This window comes from Bufo gargarizans, chromosome 3 (assembly GCF_014858855.1).
Source record: "Bufo gargarizans isolate SCDJY-AF-19 chromosome 3, ASM1485885v1, whole genome shotgun sequence".
NCBI classification, from domain to species: Eukaryota; Metazoa; Chordata; class Amphibia; order Anura; family Bufonidae; genus Bufo; species Bufo gargarizans.
In genome coordinates, this window is record NC_058082.1 from 160,754,828 (window position 1) to 160,777,485 (window position 22,658).

At 48.7% G+C, this 22,658-nt stretch overlaps 1 protein-coding gene across 1 annotated transcript in view; it reads right to left on the reverse strand.

Moving 5' to 3' along the window:
* Positions 1 to 22,658, reverse strand: part of LOC122932811 (trophinin associated protein) — a 57,281-nt gene that overhangs the window by 16,579 nt on the left and 18,044 nt on the right. The window contains exons 5-10 of the mRNA XM_044287436.1: positions 21,921 to 22,014; positions 14,366 to 14,478; positions 14,110 to 14,267; positions 7,724 to 7,788; positions 1,584 to 1,729; positions 184 to 268 (exon numbers count right to left, since the gene is read on the reverse strand). Coding sequence (XP_044143371.1) covers positions 184 to 268; positions 1,584 to 1,729; positions 7,724 to 7,788; positions 14,110 to 14,267; positions 14,366 to 14,478; positions 21,921 to 22,014 — 661 coding nt within the window. The remainder of the gene's footprint in view (positions 1 to 183; positions 269 to 1,583; positions 1,730 to 7,723; positions 7,789 to 14,109; positions 14,268 to 14,365; positions 14,479 to 21,920; positions 22,015 to 22,658) is intronic.

The window sequence follows — 22,658 nt, forward strand, 5'->3', positions numbered from 1 at the left end:
TGCATTAACACAACTGCTGACAGACTCAGTTTAAGTGCCCCGATATGTCAGTCTACCCAGACAATATCTTAGCTGCTAACAATACAGATACATTTTATCATTTAAAACACTCAAGTATTGGCAAACAAAAAAAAAACACAAAAAAAAATAAAAAAACAACAAAACACACGTAAAGAAAAATACCTTTAATTGGAATTGCCATGGTAGAAATGCGCCCAAAGCAAGGCTTTGGTGTAGTAGCCTGCATTGCGACAGGACCCGAGGAGGTCTGAAAACACATGAATATCTACATAAGTAGTCCAGAAAATTTGTTTGTTTGAGAATCTGTTGCTGTATTAAGCGTTAAAATCGTAAAGGGGGAACAACCCCTTTTTTTAAATTTTATTTTCCTTAAACAGACTCCGGCAGTGTGGCTGAACCCACAGTGATGATCTTATCTGGCTCCATGGGCCATCTGGTTACATGCGGAGAACATAAACTAGCGATGTGCCACATGGACGAAACACCAACTGCATTCAGTGATTGGCAGCAGTGGCCACGTGCCCCATGTCAAATCAGGATGTTGAGGTGGGGAGACCTAGGACCTGCAGACCCGGTGGGGGTAGAGATGGAGCAAGAACCCAGCAGAGGGGGCTCAGGTAAATATTACCACCACCGCAGGTTCAGCCATGCTGTGGGATCTGTAAAGATCCTAAAGATGAACCCCTTGTAGTGGAAGCTGCTAAACTATGTATTCCAAAATAGGGAGAACCCCTAACGGATATTCATAAGCAGTCATTTTGATTAAAGGTATACAGAAAATTCAGGAGGGCCACCTTCTCACAGAATGATATATGTTGTGTACTTTTATGATTATTCTGAAAGTGGTTTAGCCACTTCAATGCTAATGTAAATTAATGCAGGGTAAATGTAATTATATACTGCTTACTAATATATGCGTTTTAGAAGTTGTGTCCAGCTTTTCTATGTTACTGAAACCACAGGCCTTTGGTCGGCCACCTTTCTGTCCAGCACAAACAGCGCTCCCATTTACAACCAGTTATTCAGCCTGGGTCTGGTCACATGCCCCTCCAACGCAGAACAAGAAGGGACACAACAACTTAAATCTATATTAGTAAGTAGTATTATTCACCTACACTGGTTTACATAGTAGGGGCAGCAGTACAAAATTAACCTTTACAGTGATTTTATTATTAGGAGTAGTATGACTATGAAGCTTTATTCTGCTAGGCACTGTTCCTGCAAGTGTCATGGAGGCGGTGCCACACTGAAGTGCTCTCTGCATTGGGCTGCCTCAGTGACAGCAGTAGTGGTCTCCGGGTTGGTTGCTACAGTTGTCACTTAGTAGAGGGGAGGGGCTGCAAAGCAGATCAATGCAGAAAGCACTTCACAGTAAAGCTCTGCCTCCAGCACACTTGCAGGAGCCACACCTAGCAGAATAAAAGTGCTTATTCAAATGAACGATAAAAGCTCCCTTAAAAGGTATACTTGTCCTTCTCTCCCCAGCGCCGTCATCAGTTTTGCAAGGTCAACACTGTTGACAGATTCCTTTTAAGTTTCCTCTTAGCCTAAAATTAGCTTACCATGCCACTTTTTGACGAAACATTTTTAGCCTGTACAGGGACCCTCCGTGCCAAGCTCAGTTTTCCACAATTCCCAAGGGTCACTCCAGTGTGAGACAGTATGCTGGATAATGCCTGTGGATCTGCAACAAATTCTACAGAAGTTCCTGAAATACAAATACATGACTATAAATCACAAAACCTATGACCCAAAAAACGAGATTTTTGTATAACTTACCAGTAAAATCTCTTTCTCGCTCTTTCCTTGGGGGACACAGAAGACCTTGGGTATAGCTCATCTCCATAGGAGGCGTGACACTAAGTGAAAACTGTTAAGCCCCTCCTCCACAGCTATACCCTCAGCCTGGAGAGAGAGGCTGCCAGTTGCGTGTCCAAGTAGTGAAAAAAGGCAAAGTCCAAAAGTGGAACCAACAAGCCAACTACCCAACGGGTAAAACAACTCGGAAACCGTGTAGAGAAAAACAAAGAATGGGTGGGTGCTGTGTCCCCCAAGGAAAGAGCGAGAAAGAGATTTTACTGGTAAGTTATACAAAAATCTCGTTTTCTCGCCCAGTTTCCTTGGGGGACACAGAAGACCTTGGGACGTTCAAAAGCAGTCCAAAAGGGGGAGGGACCACAGCACCAAGGCGAAGCACCCGAAGGCATCAAGAAACCGCCGCCCGCAGACCAGGCGGCCCAAGGCAGCACCTGCCGAAGCCAGAGTAGGCACCCTGTAGAACGCTGTAAGGCAGACCAGTGACCGCCTCGCACAGACGCATGGCCGAAGCCAAATGCCTCCGGCCCAGGAGGCACCGACAACTCTGGTGAAATGAACGGAGACACCAAAAGCAGAACCCTGCCCTTGGTGCGGTAACCACAGCAATAACCACAGTGAGAAAGCGGAGGAAAGCCACCCCGGAGGCCACCAACCCGTTGCGCGGACCTCCTAGAAAACCAAGTGACCCAACGTCGACAAGAGCCGGAGATCTCCAAGTAAAAACCGCAAGGCCCAAACAACTCCCAAATCTGAAGAAGAGTCCGTTCCCGGGGGTGGAAAGGGGAGGACGAAAGCCTCGTCAAAATGAAAGACAAACACCACCTTCAGAAGGAAGGAAGAGACGGGATGGAGAACAGCCCTGTCCTGAGGAAAGAGAAGGCCCGGAACAAGAAGGGCCGCCACCCAGGCACCCGCCAGAGACACGACGGCTACGGAAACATAACCGTACAGGACAGAAGGAGTAGAGAGAGCTTCTGTAACGGCTCCAAGGGAAAGACTGGAGTGCCAAGAGCCCAGTATGCAATGCCCAGGGCGGTACCCAGGGGCAGTACAAGGGAACCCCAAAGCCGCTCCATGGAAGAGGGTCCTGACAGGCCCAGAGGGCCGGGGAACGCTGAAAGGGGAAGGACAGCGCCGACACTTGACACTTCAAGCAACAGAGTCCCAGTCCCAGATCTAGGTCGGACTGGAGAAAGACAGAACCATTAGGAGCGAACACTAGCGAGCACGCAAGAGTCGCCTGGGCAAGCGGGTGAAAACCCAATGCGAACAGGCGCAGACCCGAAACACGGGCAGTACGGTCGGCAAAAACTGGTCCCGTCGGCCCCCGAGCAACGTTGTCCTGTAACCACCCGGAGTGGGGGAGCAGAAGGACAGACGGAAAGGAACCGAAGGGTCCGCCCAGTAACCGCCAGGACAAGACAGGCTAAAGTCCATGTCGATGTAGCCACCACAGGAAGACGTCCTACAGTCCCGGTGTGGGAGATCTAATGACAATCTCGACCGAATGGGGGTTCCTCCCAAGTTACAGCCAGAGTGAACAAGGGAGACAGTACGAGGCCAAGAGGAACATCAGAACCATCCACATGAACAACCAAGCTCTCCCCAGATGGGAGGGCAGTGAAGGAACCGCCACTGAAGCGCGGCCGGGGCAAAAGCCACACCGGAGGGAGCCGAGCCGAACCGAGCGGGAGCCAAGCAGAGCCGGCGAGAAAAGGCAGTCGAGACAGAGGCCGGCATAACACCCTCCAACCGAAAGGAGGAGTGGGCAACAGGGAAGCCATAGGACAGCTCAAAGGCAGAACCCCGCTCACTGAGACGCCCGGTTCACTGCCACGCAGAAGGCGAGTACCCTGAAGAACCCAAGGTGGAGGTCCTACGGACCTGGGTAAGCGAGCACCCAAGAGAAGCTGGGTGACCATCCCGAGAAAAGCGGCCCGAACCCGGTAGCGGACCAGCCTGAAGCGCGGAGGGGCGCCAAAAGAAAAGACTCATACTGCACGACACCCGAAGAGGAGGAAACAGTAGCAGGCGAGGGAACAGCAGCCCCGCCAGAGCCAACGCCGAAAACGAGTGGCACTGCAAACGGCACTCTCGACCCAGTGACCACTTGCGCCGGGAAGCGAGTGCACGGGAGAACGAAAGGGCACCTATCAAAGAACCACGAACACTCCCCAGGTGGAAAGGCCAACGGACATGGTGGATGCCGACCAACGGGACCACAATATACAGGCCAAACCAGAGAACGAGCACCACCCAGCTCGGCGAAGTAGAGAGCAGTAGAGCCCATCTACTATATCTAAGGAATACACCTTTGAATACAATGGCATTCTTTTAATGCTTGTATGACAGCACCCAAGGGTTACACAGGTGGACAGAATGATCTCTTTAGAGAAGAGCGCAAGGCCCGTGACAAGCACCACATCCCAAGAGAAAAAGAGGGAATGTCGCAGGAGGAAGTGAGGCATACGTACGAGCAGCCCCGCAAGCAGTGAGAAGGCCAACCCACCTATGGGAGGAGAAGGCATACACGGCCCAAACAACGGACAGAGTGCACCAGAAATACCGCTCACCGCAAAAAAATAGACACCCAGTGAAGGGGATCAGCCACAGAGTCCAACAGTATCAACGGAAGTGCAAAGTGCAACCTGAAAGAGAGTTATGCACAAGACATCAGTATGGCATGCGATGGAAATGCAGGCAGGCCCCCCAGAAAAGGGGGAAACGTATCTGGCAACACTGCAGCTGGTAAGAATGCAAAGGCCCGTCCCAAAGGGGGGATGCCCAAGGCCAGTAACAACTTCAGAGAAGTAGAACATACCATAGTCTGCCCAGAAGGTGACCAATCACATGGCCGCACAGTACCCAGCGGGAACGCAGGAGGGAGGTCCGCCCAGTGAAAGGGGGACATGCACGGGGTTATCCAACCATTAAGCGAGTGCGCAATAACCCACCTAACACCGAATACTGTGAGAGTGCAACTACTCCACAATGAAGGAGAACATGCAAGAATCCCGCACAGCATATCACGGACAGCCATGGGTCACGTGAGGGTGCAAATTTTTCGCCCATGGATGAGGAGGGCCGTGTATGGCCCGCAACACATCCGGCGAAAGAGCAGTATTCCACCCAGAAAGGGGCGGGGTAATGCACACGGCCGTCACCGCATCCAGCAAAAATGCAAGCACCCCGCCAAGGATGCGGGACATGCACATGGCCAGCAACGCACTGGCGAGAAAACAACCACAGTCAGCGGTGTTGTGCGTATGCCGCCTGAGGAAAGGATACATGCTCATTGCTGGCAGCGATTCCAGTGAGTGCAGCACACCACCCAAGGAAGGGGTCGTGCACATGGCCGGCAGCGAATCCAATGATAGTGCAGCAATCCACCTATGGAAGGAGTTCATGCACATGGCCGGCAGCAAATCCAGAGAGAGTGCAGCATTCCGCCTATGGACGGAGGTCATGCGTATGGCCGGCAACGAATCCGGAAAGTGCAGCATTCCGCCTATGGAAGGAGGTCATGCCCATGGCCGGTTCATGCATATGGCCGGCAGCGAATCCAGCGAGAGTGCAGCGTTCTGCCTATGGACGGAGGTCATGCATATGGCCGGCAGCGAATCCAGAGAGAGAGAGCGCAGCAGTCCTCCTTTGGACGGAGGTCATGCGTATGACCAGCAGCGAAGCCAGAGAGAGTGCAACATTCCACCTATGGAAGGAGGTCATGCATAAGGCCGTAGCGAACCCAGCGAGAGTGCAGCATTCCGCCTATGGAAGGAGGTCATGCATAAGGCCGTAGCGAACCCAGCGAGAGTGCAGCGTTCCGCCTATGGAAGGAGGTCATGCATATGGCCGTAGCGAACCCAGCGAGAGTGCAGCGTTCCGCCTATGGAAGGAGGTCATGCATATGGCCGTAGCGAATCCAGCGAGAGTGCAGCGTTCCGCCTATGGAAGGAGGTCATGCATATGGCCGTAGCGAATCCAGCGAGAGTGCAGCGTTCCGCCTATGGAAGGGGGTCACGCATATGGCCGTAGCAAATCCAGCGAGAGTGCAGCGTTCCGCCTATGGAAGGGGGTCGTGCACATGGTCAGCATCGTATGCGGTAAAAGGGCAGTATTCCACCTACAGAAAGGGGGTCATGCACAAGGCCAGCCCGCAGCCAGAGAGAGTGCAGTATGCCGCCTATAATGGGGGGTCATGCACATGGCCAGCACCGCGACTGGAGAGGGCGACTAATTCTGCCTATAGAAAAAGGCGGCCTGCACCTGGCCAGCGCCGTACCCCAGGAGAGGGCAAGGGTCCGCCTAGAAAGGGAAACATGTATACCTGGCCAGTGCCACGGAGCGCAACATGCCACCTATAGAATAGGGGCAGGCATACGGCCAGCGCTCTAAGGTCAGGCTGCAGTATCCTGCGCAGCCAACATAAAATACAGATATTTCATATATATGATATATATTCACACTTCATTATTAATATTATATTTTTTATTTTATTTTAATTTTTTTTTTTTTTTTTTTTTTTTTTTTTTCTATTTATTATTGTAAAACACAGCCTCTTTTAGGCAGGAAGGGGCCACCATATAAGAGCACAGCCTCACTGAGAGGCTAGCCATCCCAGGGTCTCCTCCAGATGGCAGCCGTCAGCGTCCAAGAGGTTAATACAGATCGGACCTGAGGGCGGTGCAGCGATCCCCTGGGGGCGGGGGGACCTCCGGCGGGAAGAATTCGCGCCTGCGAATGCCCGCCCCCTCCAATCGAGGCCGGAATATTGCGGCCTAGTAGGCCGCGAAGCCGGGGCCTAAAGTTTGCGGTGCCCGGAGGTACCGGCCGGGATCTGGAGGGAGCGAAGCGGCGCATGCACAATACCGGCCGCGGGCCGGAGAATCAGGGGGCCCGGAAGAAGGAGCCCGGGATAGAACCTTTCTGCGGCGCCCGACCGACCGGAAGACAGCCTCTCCGAGCACCTGCGGTCGGCCGGGGTGCGCTGAACACCGCAGTCATGCCGGCCGCGGGAGCCCACCCCGCGGACCGGAAACAAGGGCCCTACGCCGCAGCAGTCAGGAGAGGGCCCAGGCCCTGAGCCGTCTCAAGGAGGGATGCCTGCGCACCGGTAAGGCGATAGGGGGGGGATGGGGGACCCTGCAAGGAGAGAGGCAGCTCCCTGGGCGGCATGATAGGGACGCCAGCATAACCCCTCAGTGGATGCACCTATAGTGGAGGGGAGGAGAGGGAACTAATAAAACAAACTAGGGTGGCCAGACCAGTATGGGGGTCAGTCAAGCAGGAGACCGGGGTGGGGGGGAGGGGGTCGTAGGGCTGGAGAAGCCACTCTCTCACCACAGCCGTCTTCACCCTCGGTCCGTTCCAGCAGGGTCGCCCCTTCAGCTACTGGCACCGTAGTGGCAGGACGCTGGAAGAGGGACTTGGCGTGCGGGCGACCCTTACGCTGGCGGGATGCAGGGGAGCTGGGCTGCCCTGGTCCACCTTGCCTTCTGTGGGGGAGGCAGCAGTGCGGATACCGGCACTGGCGCAGCTCAACCCCGGGAGAAACAGAGAGGTCTAGTGCGTCTCTGTTGTCCCGTATTCTGGAACAGAAGAAAATAAAAAAGTAAAAATCAAAAATTTTTAAAAAACAACAAAGGAGAAAACAGCCCTGCAGTAGCAGGGAGTGTCTTGCCTCCTTGGACACTAAGCAAAAACTGGCAGCCTCTCTCTCCAGGCTGAGGGTATAGCTGTGGAGGAGGGGCTTAACAGTTTTCACTTAGTGTCACGCCTCCTATGGAGATGAGCTATACCCAAGGTCTTCTGTGTCCCCCAAGGAAACTGGGCGAGAAAAACACACACACACCTCTAGAAGGCACAAAGGAACAATACTACTCACCTGCCTTTTTCATGGGATCTCTTTTCCCTGCAGAAGACTCCACTTCTGAAGTATTCTTTTCACACCTGAAAATACACTGAAAATGTAACAACTATTTTTCACCCCATTAAAAACTTCAATTATGGAAGGGCTTATTAGTAAAGGAGGACCAGGGAGCAGTGAATACAGTGCTCCATGTGCAAGCTCTGTACTCACCACTTCCTAGTCTTCTCTGTGGTGTGACCTGCTCAAAGTATGAGGATGTAGGAGGCAGAAAGATCGCCTTTCCATAATGGGAGCGGAGAGTGGAGTTGCTTTTTTTGCCTGATCTGGAGGTCTCATTTAACATTGGGTCTGAAATATTTTTCTTCTAATTTTTCTCCTCTAACACCTTAGGTGCGTCTTATAGGGCGAAAGATACTGTAATTTTTGTTTACTTGTCCTGAAGTGATGTCACATACATTAAGTGACCACTGCATCCAATCACTGATCTCAGCAGTCTCATGTAATCATCTCCACAGAGGCCAGTGATTGCAAAGACAGCCATACTCCACATGAACTTTGCAGCCTAAAAGGTCCCTTTACTATTTTATTTATCTACTCGTGTAAAGTCAAGCATGCAATTAGGAGTAGTATAAAACTGATCAACCGCACAAGAGATAATGGTTTAGTTTGTCATTCTTGCATGGTGTGTCAGTATGCAGAACTCGAAATTGGTAGTCATTAACCCAAAATTGCTCTATTGCTATAGGAAGAAAGCGGTCAAATCATTTGCATCGGGTGTCAGGGGGAGTAGACAATTTGATCTGGGGAGCTCATGAAATCTGAAGACTCCCGAGCTTGTGCTCTTGTATTGAGCAGACTAGTGCTCAGCTCATGCTGGGGACGGTTCAATACGGATTTTAGTAAAATGACTGCAACAGTTCACATAGGGAAGGTGTCAAAGTTTTATACTGCCCTATTACAGTTACACTTCTTACAATCGAACCTAATTTATAGCCAAAGCTAAACCCGGCTAAATACTTTATCCCAAACTTGAGGTGGAGGTGTTGGAAGCCCAGGGAGATGCACCAGATTCCTGTCCTCCTGGAACTACTGCACAAGGTGTTCGAGGAACATCACTGTACGGTTCTTACGGGACACCCTGGGAGCAGATCCATGGTCGATCTCATTTCTCGTAGATTCTGGTGGCCGGGGTTGCGTAAATGTGTTGAGGGCTATGCGTCAGCTTTTCGAATTACTCAGGGAAAACCCGATTCTGGTGGTTGTTGAACACTTCAGCAAGATGTCGCACTTTATAGCATTGCCAGGTCTACCTAATGCTAAAACTTTCGCACAAGTGTTTGTCGGTCACATTGTGAAGCTACATAGCATCTCCTCTGATGTGGTGTCTGATAGGTGGAATCAATTTGTTTCCAGATACTGGAAGGCGTTGTGTACTCGCCTGGGGGATACAATTGTCCTTCTCGTCGGCCTTTCATCCTCAGTCGAATCTGAAGACTTATTGGAGATGTTTTGTCTCAGAATCAGGAGTGGTTTTCATTTTTGACCTTAGCCATTTTTCCCTTTGCAATCCATTTGGCGGAAAAGGCAAAAAAGCATAAACATATGGCTGACAAGAGACGCGCGAGTGGTCCGGACCTGAGAGTGGGCAATTCTGTGTTGCTGTCCACAAGAAACATTAAGTTGAAGGTACCTTCTTGGAAGTTGGGGCCAAGGTTTATTGGTCTATAAAAGATCTGCCATTATTAATCCTGTAGCCTTTCGTCTTGAATAGGGATGAGCGAACCCGAACTGTATAGTTCGGGTTCGTACCGAATTTTGGGGTGTTCGTGACACGGACCCAAACCTTTTTGTAAAAGTCTGGGTTCGGTGCTCGGCGCTTTCTTGGCACTTTTTGAAAGCAACAAGCGTCATACTACTTGCCCCAAGAGGCCATCACAGCCATGCCTACTAATTGCATGGCTGTGATTGGCCAGTGCAGCACGTGACCCAGCCTCTATTTAAGCTGGAGTCACGTAGCGCCGCACGTCACTCTGCTCAGATCAGTGTAGGGATAGGATACAGCTGCTGCTGTTAGGGCGAGATTAGGCAGTGATTAACTTCAAAAACACTGAAGTGATCGATCTACAGCTGTGAATCATTCAACCTCTGCTATTTAATTGCTCATTGTTTTTAGGCTACCCAGAGCGTTTTTCTGTCACTTTTTTCTGGGGTGATCGGCGGCCATTTCGTGTCTTGTGGTACGCCAGCACAAGCTGCCACCAAGTCCATTTAACCATCAACAGTGTGTTTTGTTTTTTTGGCTATATCCTACAATCAGGGGCTTGGATATATATATGTATTTTATTGAGGGGTGAAATACAATTGCCAAAATAGCAGTACCCTAAATCTGGTGTTTCAGCTGTGGCCAGCCAATTGTAATACTGTCTGCTGTCTGGCAAAGGATATATTTTGTTCTGGGTTGAAATACAATTCCCAAATTAGCAATTCCCTAGAACAGTGGTTTCTGCTGTATCAGGCCAAGTTTAAATCTATCCATAAAAGGGTATATTAGATTGAAGGTGCGGATAGGGCCATCCTCAACTTCACACGCTACCGTGCATTTCCAAGTCTAATTCTGTCCGTAAAAGGGAAACCTGTCATCCAGGGCCTAAATACTAGGCCTACAATTTTTATTCAGCTAAATCTGTGGTTACTGCTGTGCCTGTATTAGTGTAATACGGTACCTAAATAGATAAAAAAGGCCTGAATTTGAATACAATACATTGGGCCAAATAATTTTTTTCTTATTGTGGTGAACGGTAACAATGAGGAAAACATCTAGTAAGGGACGCGGACATGGTCGTGGTGGTGTTAGTGGACCCTCTGGTGCTGGGAGAGGACGTGGCCGTTCTGCCACACGTCCTAGTGTACCAACTACCTCAGGTCCCGGTAGACGCCAGAATTTACAGCGATATTTGGTGGGACCCAGTGCCATTCTAAGGATGGTTAGGCCTGAGCAGGTACAGGCATTAGTCAATTAGGTGGCCAACAGTGGATCCAGCACGTTCACATTATCTCCCACCCAGTCTTCTACAGAAAGCGCCTGAAAACCAAGCCCATCAGTCTGTCACATCACCCCCATGCATATCAGGGAAACTGTCAGAGCCTCAAGTTATGCAGCAGTCTCTTATGCTGTTTGAAGACTCTGCTGGCAGGGTTTCCCAAGGGCATCCACCTAGCCCTTCCCCAGCGGTGGAAGACAGAATGCACTGACTTATGTTTCCTGATGATGAGGACATGGGAATACCACCTCAGCAAGTCTCTGATGATGAAACACAGGTGCCAACTGCTGCTTCTTTCTGCAGTGTGCAGACTGAACAGGAGGTCAGGGATCAAGACTGGGTGGAAGACGATGCAGGGGACGATGAGGTCCTAGACCCCACATGGCATGAAGGTTGTGCCTCTGACTTTCAGAGTTCGGAGGAAGAGGCAGTGGTGAGACCGAGCCAACAGCGTAGCAAAAGAGCAGTGGGCAAAAGCAGAACACCCGCCGCCAAGAGTCCGCCTGCTACTGGCCACCGCCATCTGGAACAGAGCACCCCAAAGGCAGCTTCAAGGAGTTCCCTGGCATGGCAGTTCTTCAAACAAATGTGCTGACGACAAGACCCGAGTGGTTTGCACACTGTGCCATCAGAGCCTGAAGCGAGGCATTAACGTTCTGAACCTTAGCACAAACTGCATGACCAGGCACCTGCATGCAAAGCATGAACTGAAGTGGAGTAAACACCTTAAAAACAAGGAACTCACTCAGGCTCCCCCTGCTACCTCTTCTGCTGCTGCCTCGGCCTCTTCTGCTGCCTCTGGAGGAATGTTGGCACCTGCCGCCCAGCAAACAGGGGATGTACCACCAACACCACCACCTCCGTCACCAAGCATCTCAACCATGTCACACGGCAGCGTTCAGCTCTCCATCTCACAAACATTTGTGAGAAAGCGTAAATTCCCACCTAGCCACCCTCGATCCCTGGCCCTGAATGCCAGCATTTCTAAACTACTGGCCTATGAAATGCTGTCATTTAGGCTGGTGGACACAGACAGCTTCAAACAGCTCATGTCGCTTGCTGTCCTACAGCATGTGCCTTCCCTGCACAACCAAGTATCCAATAAAATCAAGTGTGCACTGCGCAACGCCATCTGTGGCAAGGTCCACCTAACCACAGATACATGGACCAGTAAGCACAGCCAGGGACGCTATATCTCCCTAACTGCACACAGGGTGAATGTAGTGGCGGCTGGGCCACAGGCGGAGAGCCGTTTGGCGCACGTCCTTCCGCCGCCAAGGATCGCAGGGCAACATTCTTTGCCTCCTGTTGCCGCCACCTCCTACTCGGCTTCCTCCTCCTCTTCTTCCACCTGCTCATCCAGTCAGGCACACACCTTCACCACCAACTTCAGCACAGCCCGGGGTAAACGTCAGCAGGCCATTCTGAAACTCATGTTTGGGGGACAGGTCCCACACCGCACAGGAGTTGTGGCCGGGTATTGAACAACAGACCGACGAGCGGTTGCTGCCGGTGAGCCTAAAGCCCAGCCTGGTGGTGTGCGATAATGGGCAAAATCTTGTTGCAGCTCTGGGACTAGCCGGTTTTACACACATCCCTTGCCTGGCGCATGTGCTGAATTTGGTGGTGCAGAAGTTCATTCACAACTACCCTGACATGTCAGAGCTGCCGCATAAAGTGCGGGCCGTATGTGCGCGCTTCCGGCGTTCACATCCTGCCGCTGCTCGCCTGTCTGCACTACAGCGTAACTTCGGCCTTCCCGCTCACCGCCTCATATGAGATGTGCCCACCAGGTGGAACTCCACCTTGCACATGCTGGACAGACTGTGCGAGGAGCAGCAGGCCATAGTGGAGTTTCAGCTGCAGCACGCACGGGTCAGTCGCACTGCGGAACAGCACCACTTCACCACCAATGACTGGGCCTCCATGCGAGACCTGTGTGCCCTGTTTCGAGTACTCCACCAACATGGCCAGTGGCGACGATGCCGTTATCAGCGTTACAATACCACTTCTATGTCTCCTTGAGAAAACACTTAGGGCGATGATGGAAGAGGAGGAAGAGGGGTCATTTTTAGCACTTTCAGGCCAGTCTTAGAAGTGACTCAGAGGGAGTTTTTTTTTTGCACTAGCAGAGGCCAGGTACAAATGTGGCCAGACAGGACCCACTACTGGAGGACTAGGAGGAGGATGAGGCTGAAGCATGTTTACAGCGGGGTGGCACCCAACACAGCTCGGGCCCATCACTGGTGCGTGGCTGGGGGGAAACAGAGGACTATGACGATACGCCTCCCACAGAGGACAGCTTGTCCTTACCTCTGGGCAGCCTGGCACACATGAGCGACTACAGGCTGCAGTGCATGTGCAACAACAGAGTTGCCCACATTTTAACGTGTGCGGACTACTGGATTGCCACTCTGCTGGATCCCCGGTACAAAGACAATGTGCCCACCTTACTTCCTGCACTGGAGCGTGATAGGAAGATGCGCGAGTACAAGCGCACGTTGGTAGACGCGCTACTGAGAGCATTCCCAAATATCACAGGGGAACAAGTGAAAGCCCAAGGCGAAGGCAGAGGAGGAGCAAGAGGTTGCCAACGCAGCTGTGTCACAGCCAGCTCCTCTGAGGGCAGGGTTAGCATGGCAGAGATGTGGAAAAGTTTTGTCACCACGCCACAGCTAACTGCACCACCACCTGATACGGAACGTGTCAGCAGGAGGCAGCATGTCACCAACATGGTGGAACAGTACGTGTGCACACCCCTCCACGTACTGACTGATGGTTCGGCCCCATTCAACTTCTGGGTCTCCAAATTGTCCACGTGGCCAGAGCTAGCCTTTTATGCCTTGGAGGTGCTGGCCTGCCCGGCGGCCAGCGTTTTGTCTGAACGTGTATTCAGCAAACGCAGCCGCCTGTCTACAGCCAATGTGGACAAGCTGACGTTCATAAAAATGAACCAGGCATGGATCCCACAGGACCTGTCCATCCCTTGTGCAGATTAGACATTTATAACTACCTCCCCTTAATATATTTTTGTACTCCAGGGCACTTCATTCAATCCTCTTTTTTTAATTTTACCATTATATTGCGAGGCAACCCAAAGTTGAATGAACGTCTCCTCTGTCTGGGTGCCGGGGCCTAAATATCTGACGATGGCCTGTTCCAGTGGTGGGTGACATGAAGCCTGAATCTCTGCTATGGGACCTCTCTCCTCTGTCTGCCTGTCTCCCCTCCCCCTACACCGACAACAGCCCTTTCCAAAAACAGCAGAAGCTCTAGGTCTGCATACCATGTAGTTTCCACTCAAAAAAAATAATGTAAAAAAATAAAAATAAATAAATTCCTGTAAACTAAAACACATACTTCTCTTCTGGCAATACAGAGCCTTCTGCATCTTCAGTGACTGGAGGCACTGGAGTGGACTTCACAGTGGTGACCTCCTGACTCTTGAGAGGTAGTGAAGTCACACTGGAGACTTGTGTGTGGGAAGCTTGATTCATCTGCTGTAATACTGGATTCTCCTACACAAACCATTAAAGAAAAAAATAAAAATATATAAAAAAATTTATTTCATATTTCCAGATATTTTTAACAATGAGATGTTAGATTTACTGCTAACCTGTGACTGTAGCTTATCATCCAGGTTGGAAGCTAAAAATCCCTCCAAGCAACTGTCAGGGACACAGCTCTTCAAAAGCTGATTTTGCTTAAACACTGGTTTTTGATCAATCGCTAAAGTAGAAAAGAGAAAATAAACATGGTACAGATGAGAGAATGTAGAATATGAAAATTCAGTAAAAATGTTTATTTTTTTATTCTATGTCTATTTGAAAAATAAAATACTGAGATTCTCACATCAACCAATGAGAATTCCTATATTCTGAAGCGTGCTTGAACGTGACTGGCAAGCTGGTGGTCAGAGCTAACCCATTACCTGCCAAGGGCGCATCTCATGTCATTATTCATAGCTGGATCTCAAACTGCAGCAGCTAGAGCTGTAACCCAAATCTAGTTTTAAAGCTGATAATCTAAGCTTTAAAAAGGGGTTTTCCGGGACTAACTGATGATGTCTTCAGACATGTCATCAAAGGCCTAGGGAAAGCCGAGAAGGCCACAGCACATTTTCTGATAACTACAGGCGGTTCAGATATTTTATGCATAATACTGGAGCAATAAAGACCCATATTATAGAAAGAGGCCTTAGTTAAAAGGGGTTGTCCTGGTTCAGAGCTGAACCCGGACATATCCCCATTTTCATCCAGGCAGCCCCCCTGACTTGAACATTGGAGCAGGCCAAAGGCATTTTAAGGGGATCCAGTGACGTACAGGGCTCTGATTAGGGCTGCCAGGCAGAGGCTTCTGCCTAGCAGTATGGACGAAGTCACCACCACTAACGGGCAGGCTCCAGCACTGCCCTAGCCTGTAAAACGGCTAGGGCAGCGCTAAAGCCGGCCCATAAGAGCCGGTGATGTTACCGAATACACTACGGGGCGGAAGCTTCCACGTAGCGGTGTTTTATGGCAAATAAAGCCTGATGCTCTCATCAGTGGGGCTGCCTGGGTGAAATTATGGCTATGTCCAGGTTCAGCTCTTAACCCAGAAAACCCCTTTAATGCATCTTATTAGGTTTAGAAATTTTTAATTTTTATTTGGGATTACAGTTTGTATCAGGGATGGAAAATTATACACCATTTAATTTACAATACTGCCATGAAACCGTTCCTACATTCCTGCGGTTTATGCATTACTTTAACAAACAGCATTAAATGTAGATGTGTGTCATGTATGAACGGCTCACATCTTACAGTTTTTTGCAGATTATGTCATTTAGGGAATCAGTCACCTCTACTTTGCTGCGGGCAGCATGGCATAGTGACAGCCGGCCGATTTCAGCGGGCTGTCACTTCTGGGCTAGTATTGGCTACTTTTACAGGACTGCGAGAGAGACTAGCCCAATGAGACTTGAGGCCTGCTCTCCTCCGCTTCCTGCCCCAGACTGGCAAGTTTCTTTCCTATGCACAACAAGAAAAACCCCTGCCAGTCACAGGCTGGGGGGAGTTCAGGCCCACAACTCTTATCGGACTCCTCCTTATTGCAGCGCTGGAGCATGCTGCGGGGATTGTCCTGTTAGAACTGTAAAAGTATTGACTTCTAGCCCAGAAGTGACAGCGTGCTGAATTCTGGTCCGTTAACAGATCACGCTGCACACAGCGAGGGCGGCATAGTAGAGGTGTTAGGTTCCCCTTTAATAACGCTGTATGCTGTGTACTCTCAGAAAATGTAGATTTTGGCAACATGGCAGTAGTTTGCTGTTTTCACGTTTAAGAGCACAGGCTCTTGTTGAGGCATGCACTTCTGGTATATTTGGACTTTGGCACACATTTTTACATTGGTTTTGTGGGTAAACCTCTGCTTGAATGGGAATTTTAGGGGTAAGGTTTGTTTTGATACTTTTTTTTTTTAAAGTTCAAGTTGATGGACCTGCGTCTTTTTTTTCAACTTGTGTAATCATGTAAGTAAGCAATTCCTGTTTGGTCAAAGTTTCATGAAGGTGGACACCGTTGTCAACAGTCCGTCAAGGCAACTGCATTCAGTCTATTTTAGGAAAAACATAGGTTTTGGGGGTTCACTTTTTACGGAGTGCAATCCCTTTATTTTATAGGTTCCTTTTTTTTCAGCTTAAAGACCTCCGCGGATTGTTTTCTAAAACTAATACCTTCAACTTTAGTCCTTCTCCAGCAGATGCCATTGGTTTGTTTTGTCCCCTCCATTGCAGCACTAAGCCCCCTGTTCTGGCGCCTAATGAGCCAACAAGTGGCAAAGGTACAGGGTGGAGGAGAGCTCTCCTCAGAGTGAGTTTCCTTCTCCCTGGCTGTGACGCTGTCTAAAAGCATTGGACCACTTTACAGCCGGGAAAAAGACAAGCTGTTCTCATAAGATCTGGTATAACGTACGAGAAAAGGCCATGTAAGTGAGTACTATGTTCACAGCGATTGGACAGTGCCCAGGCAGGGAGAAGGAGAGCCGAGGTCTCCTCCTCGCGGTATCTTTACTATTAGCATTTAAGATGCCAGAACAGAGCGGGGGTTATAGTGCCACCATAAAGGGGCCAAATCAAGGGGAGGGAAGAAAAAAATTAAATGTGATTTTATGGAAATATGCACATGTTGAGCTTTTATTTGTAGTTATTTTCATCCATTAATAAACCTTTATGCACATTCTATTAATAAATAAAAATTATTATGCTAAATCCCATGAAGGTCCCTGCGTGTACAACGTGCTGAGCAGCATTTTGACAATGTGAACGATGTCTTACATTCAGAAAATATACAAGTATTGGGGAGGGGGCTTGTACGATTTGATTTCATAATTTAGGTTTTACTTGCACATATCAAAAACTGCAAAAACAGTCCCGGCTACGAGAGGTGCAAGATGTCCAAACCCTTATGGCAGCTAAAGGGTTAAACGACAGCTCTGCTATACTGCTGGAGGCCCAGATAAGATAATTACACCATACAATATACTAAAGACACCGATAAGGAAGATGCTTGCATTTTCTTGTCACGCCATGGCCTTCAGAAGAGGCTGTACTGCAACTTGACTGTATTAGTCAAGTGATGCATTTATGACATTAAAGAGGTATTCCTGCAAAATATAAAAGCCTTACAGTGAAATCCTATAATTGCAGAAAATAAACCAGCTTAGTCTACTTTCACACTAGCGTTAGTCAGTCCGCTCGTGAGCTCCGTTTGAAGGAGCTCACGAGCGGACCCGAACGCCTCCGTCCAGCCCTGATGCAGTCTGAATGGAGCGGATCCGCTCAGACTGCATCAGTCTGGCGGCGTTCAGCCTCCGCTCGCCTCCGCACGGCCAGGCGGACAGCTGTCCGCCTGGCTGTGCGGAGACGAGCGGATCCGTTCAGACTTACAATGTAAGTCAATGGGAACGGATCCGCTTGAAGATGACACCATATGGCTCAATCTTCAAGCGGATCCGTCCCCCATTGACTTTACATTGAAAGTCTGAACGGATCCGCTCAGGCATCTGGCGCACTTAGAAATTTTTCTAAGTTATTAATGCAGACGGATCCGTACTGGACGGAGCCTCCGTCTGCATTAATATGATCGGATCCGTTCAGAACGGATCCGATCAAGCGCTAGTGTGAAAGTAGCCTTACACTAACCTCCCCAATTGCCCACATCTGCCGGGGTCCGTGTAGTGCTGCACTTTCTGCTCCTGTTCTGACTAGGAACAGAACGAGTGCAACAAGGACCCCAAGACGAGAGTTTCATCGGGCAATCGGAAACTTTCAGCTTGCTTAAAAATCCTTGGTTGCTGGCGGCAGATCTTTCTAATAGCGATCTGCTACCGGCAAACTAGACAGCATGGGGACGAGCGATGGCATAGCAATCACTAATCCCCATGCTGCGGAGGAGATCGCTGCATATAATAGCAGTGGTCACCTCCACTAACAAGCAGGCAATTGCCAGGAAGGAGCGCTTCCCTCCTGACAATCTCCTGCTAGATTCTGCAATGTAATATAGGCTTTAGAATGGCAATGGTGGGGGGGGGGGGGGGGGGGAGAATCAGGGAGACCAGTATATTTGTTAACGATAGAATCCCACTGCAAGTCTTTATTTTGCTAGAATAACTTTTGAAGAGTTATCCAGGATTTTACTATTGTCTTCAGGGTAGGCCATCAACATCTGGCCGGTGGTTGTCCAACATCCTTTAACCCTGCTGATCTGCAGTATCCCCAGTGCTGTAAGTTGGCGTCGGAAACGACAGTTCTAACAGATTTATGCCCGATTCAGCAGCAGCAGCTAGATGAGGAGCTTCCACGCACTTTACAGAAGGAAAACTGTAGACAATTTTTTGCAATTTTGTTAAGCAACTGAACTATGAAGAATCAGGGCAAAAGGTGTCCACAGCCTTTAAATCCTACTGCCATTATAAATTAGAACACATAATTTCCCTTCGACAGACTTATAGGGGTCTGGTGGGGGACCCCTGCCGATGAGCTGTTTGAGAAGGCACTCGCAGTACTGCCGTGACAGTCTCAGCTTTTCCTAGGCCAAGTGACAACACGTTTATTGGTCACATGGCCTAGGCATAGCTCAGCCCCATTGAAGTGAATGGGGCTGAGTTGCAATACCAAGCACAACTGCTATACAATGTATGGTGCTACCTGGTGAGCATAGAGAAGGCCATTTCCTTCTCAAACATCTGATCGACGGGGGGCCCAGATGTCGGTCCCCCACTGATCAAGTACAGACAGCCTATCCAGAGGATAGGGCATCAGTATTTAAATCTTAGGAAACCCTTTTAAATCTAATAAAGGAAACTAAAACTAAACGCTTGAGATATCCCCTTTAAATGTTAGAAAAAAAAAAAAAGTTACACTTACCAGTAACTCCCTTTCAGGAGTCCTCCACAACCGCACTTGTGTTGAGATGACCCTCCAAGCAGATAGCGACAGCGAGAATACATTTGACACTCCTCAGTGTCTTAATGGAACAGGACAGCTTACGAGAGTTCAGTACCACACACTGGACCTAATTTTTATTTTTTATTTTCACATTGTGATTTTTTAGGGTGAGATATAGGCCATGCCATTGTGAAGGACTCCTGAAAAGGGAATTACTGGCAAGTGTAATCCAGTTTTTTCCCCTGTAGTCCTCCACGACGGCAATTGTGCGGACGTCTACCAGATTAAAATCATATAGGGTGGGACCACAGCTTGCAAGACCTTTTCACTAAAAGAAATCCTGCTTCACATTCATGACTATCCAATAACAAAATGTAGTAGACATAAGTGTTATGTATGAAATATATCAGATGCAGCCTTACAAATCTGCTCCGTGGAAATATCATGCCCAGCCGAAGAAGCTGACACGGCCCTGGTAGAAAGACCCTTCTGGCAGAACAAAGTGCAATTTCCCTCTCCCCTCTGAACCCCAGTTAGGAGACTGGCAACCCAGCAGAATTCTACACATGAGTCAAAGCATTTACTACCATACCCCTCAGAATACAATTTGGGCAGATTTGCATTTTTTGACCAAATCACACCAGCAAGTATTTGTATGGCTTTACTGCTTCTGCCATGAGAAGCAACATTACCAATCTGTGCGTCACAGCCAACCCAGCCATGACCATGCAAACAGTGCAAGCCAGTAGGCAGACAGTGCCAAACTAAAATCACATGTCCAAGAATAACAGGCTACCACATTAAACAAAAACTTAACCATGTCATACAAACATCCCATTGCCGAGAAGACACTGAGGAAAAGCCAAGAAAGGACTAACCTAGTGGTCAGAAACCTTCAGCACTCCAGATGTGGTGAAACTACAACTCCCAGCATGCTCCAATCACTTCTAGGGGAGGTCTGAAAACAGCTAAGGAAGTACGCATGCTGGGAGTTATTGTTTCACCACAGCTGGATTGCCGAAGGGTGCTGATCCCTAGTCCAACCAATCTTCAGAGCAAGGAAATACACCCTTAGGGCTCATGCACACATGATTTTTATTTACATTTGTCCCTTCCATTTTTGTTTGCGGAACCACTCACGTCAATGGGACTGCAAAAATAAATAGAACATGTCCAATTATGTCCGCATTATAGACAAGCATAGGACTGTTCTATTAGGGGCAGAATGCACATGGCCAGTATCCATGTTTTGCATATCCTCAATTTGCAGACTGCAAAACATCCATCATGTGCATGAGCCCTTAACGGCATGGGTGTGGTCCCATGTTTAGGTCTAAAGGCTAAATTACACTGCTTGATATGCTATGGCGCTTGCTCTGGCCGCACGGCGATTACATAGGCTGAAGTAAGCTGGATGGGGTGGGGACAATTATTTCTTCCCTCATTCAGTTCCATTCCTTATCGGCAGCCCAACTCATATGGTGATCCCAGAATGGTCACCTCAAGCATCCCACAACAGGCCTGGATTAGATACATCCTCCTGTTTTTGATGACGATAGTTTACCAAGAACTGCCCGTCACCCTACTACACAGAGGAAAGGAGTAAAAACACAGTAAAAAGTTCACAAGTCTGTAAACCAAACTAACATTTACTGAACAATGACTCGGCTCCACAGGCCCAAGCAGTTTCTATGCTTACATACATTGACCCCCTTAAAGGGAACCTGTCACTGGGGTTTTGTGTATAGAGCTGAGGACATGGGTTGCTAGATGGCCGCTAGCACATCCGCAATACCCAGTCCCCATAGGTCTGTGTGCTTTTATTGTGTAAAATAAACAGATTTTATACATATGCAAATTAACATAAGAGCGATATCTTACTTGTGTGACCAGAGAAGTCATTTTTCAAAGCTTTGACTCATCTCAGGTTAATTTGCATATGTATCAAATCGGTTTTTATACAGCTCTAAACACAAAATCCCGGTGACAGGTTCCCTTTAAATGTTTATTACCAAATCCACCTTGATTCTTAGGACCAAATCTGCAAGCCAAAGCCATGCATGCAGCACCACCCCGGAAGGGGTCCTGTGCCAGAGTCAAGTACTCACACAGCTACTCTGCTCAAGCCCGCCTTTGAAGTCATCCAGACATATCAAAAGGTTTGAGAAGTTCCGGAAGGAGTCCATGAGTGCCCGGTCGCCATGCACCACCCACTGCCTAAAAGCAATGGATGGGCTGAAGAGAAGACTCCGGAACACCAGCATTCAGGCCTGGGCATCCTGAAGTCACTGCCACAGTTAACCTCCAGGAAGGCGCACTACAAGCCTTCTCCTGCCATCCTCACAAATGGTAGGCAGACACCAAACCCGTCTGCCTTCACATGAACGGAGCCACAGCTAATGCTTGTGGAACTAGGAGAACCTCTTCTCACTTGAAAGGGAACAGGATGACACTGAGGAGGAGCGAGAGGAGGGTCAAATTTATTCTTCTCGTCATCATCTCGGCACAAGTGCTCTCATGGAGGTAGATGGGGGGGGGATAAAAATAAAAAAGTGATTAACTAAATTCTGACTTTTCAATGTTTTTATGCCACCCTCTACAGGTGCAGAAAAGCATGCAGCCGTAGTGCTCAATATCCAATATCAGTTCCAACACTATTACCAAGTAAAAAAACATGAATGGGGTCACAGTAAAGACACCAAAAAGCTATAGTTTTTTTTTTTAAAAGACAGTGCTTGCATTATACCTTTAGTCTGCATCTTGGAGAAACAAGACATCCTGTCTAAATTGGAGGATGCCGACTGGCTTCTTAGTACAGCATACATTGAACTTCTAACCATCTTCAAAGAAAGAAAAAAATATATACAATAAGAAATAAAAATGCAAGAGACAGTGTATAATATATATTCGATAATTATTGAGTTTTCCAGGACTTATTGATATTGACCAATATGAGATGAGTGAGGATCCGATTTCCAGCACCCCACAACCATAACACAATCATCCATTTGGGCAGCCAGACACCATACAAGCAGAAAGCTCCATCCACTGTGTTGGCAGTGCCTCAGGAACCAGTCAAGTGAACGGGAGCTGGGCTGTAGTATGCAGCTGATCAATGGGGTGCCAGGAGGCCAACCTAATATTGATAACCTACCAAGAGCATAGCTCATCAGTACCCAAGCCCTTGAAAAACCCTTTAATTTGTTGTTCATTGTCAATACACACAAGACATGGGAATTGGGGGGGGGGGGCAAAAGTAAATAGAGATCAGGGGCCATTAGCAGTGCATCCCAGGCATCAAAATATACTCATCTACACAAAACAAAGTGAACCTATTGTTTCTGGAGCATATATTCTCATGACTCCATGATGTGCCATGCCTTTCATTATTTCTACTAGCAAATCCAGATAGGTGCTACCAGTGGTGTCCTTGCACAGTCTGACATAATCCAATCAGTGCTGCCTGTGTCAGATTGTGCAGGGA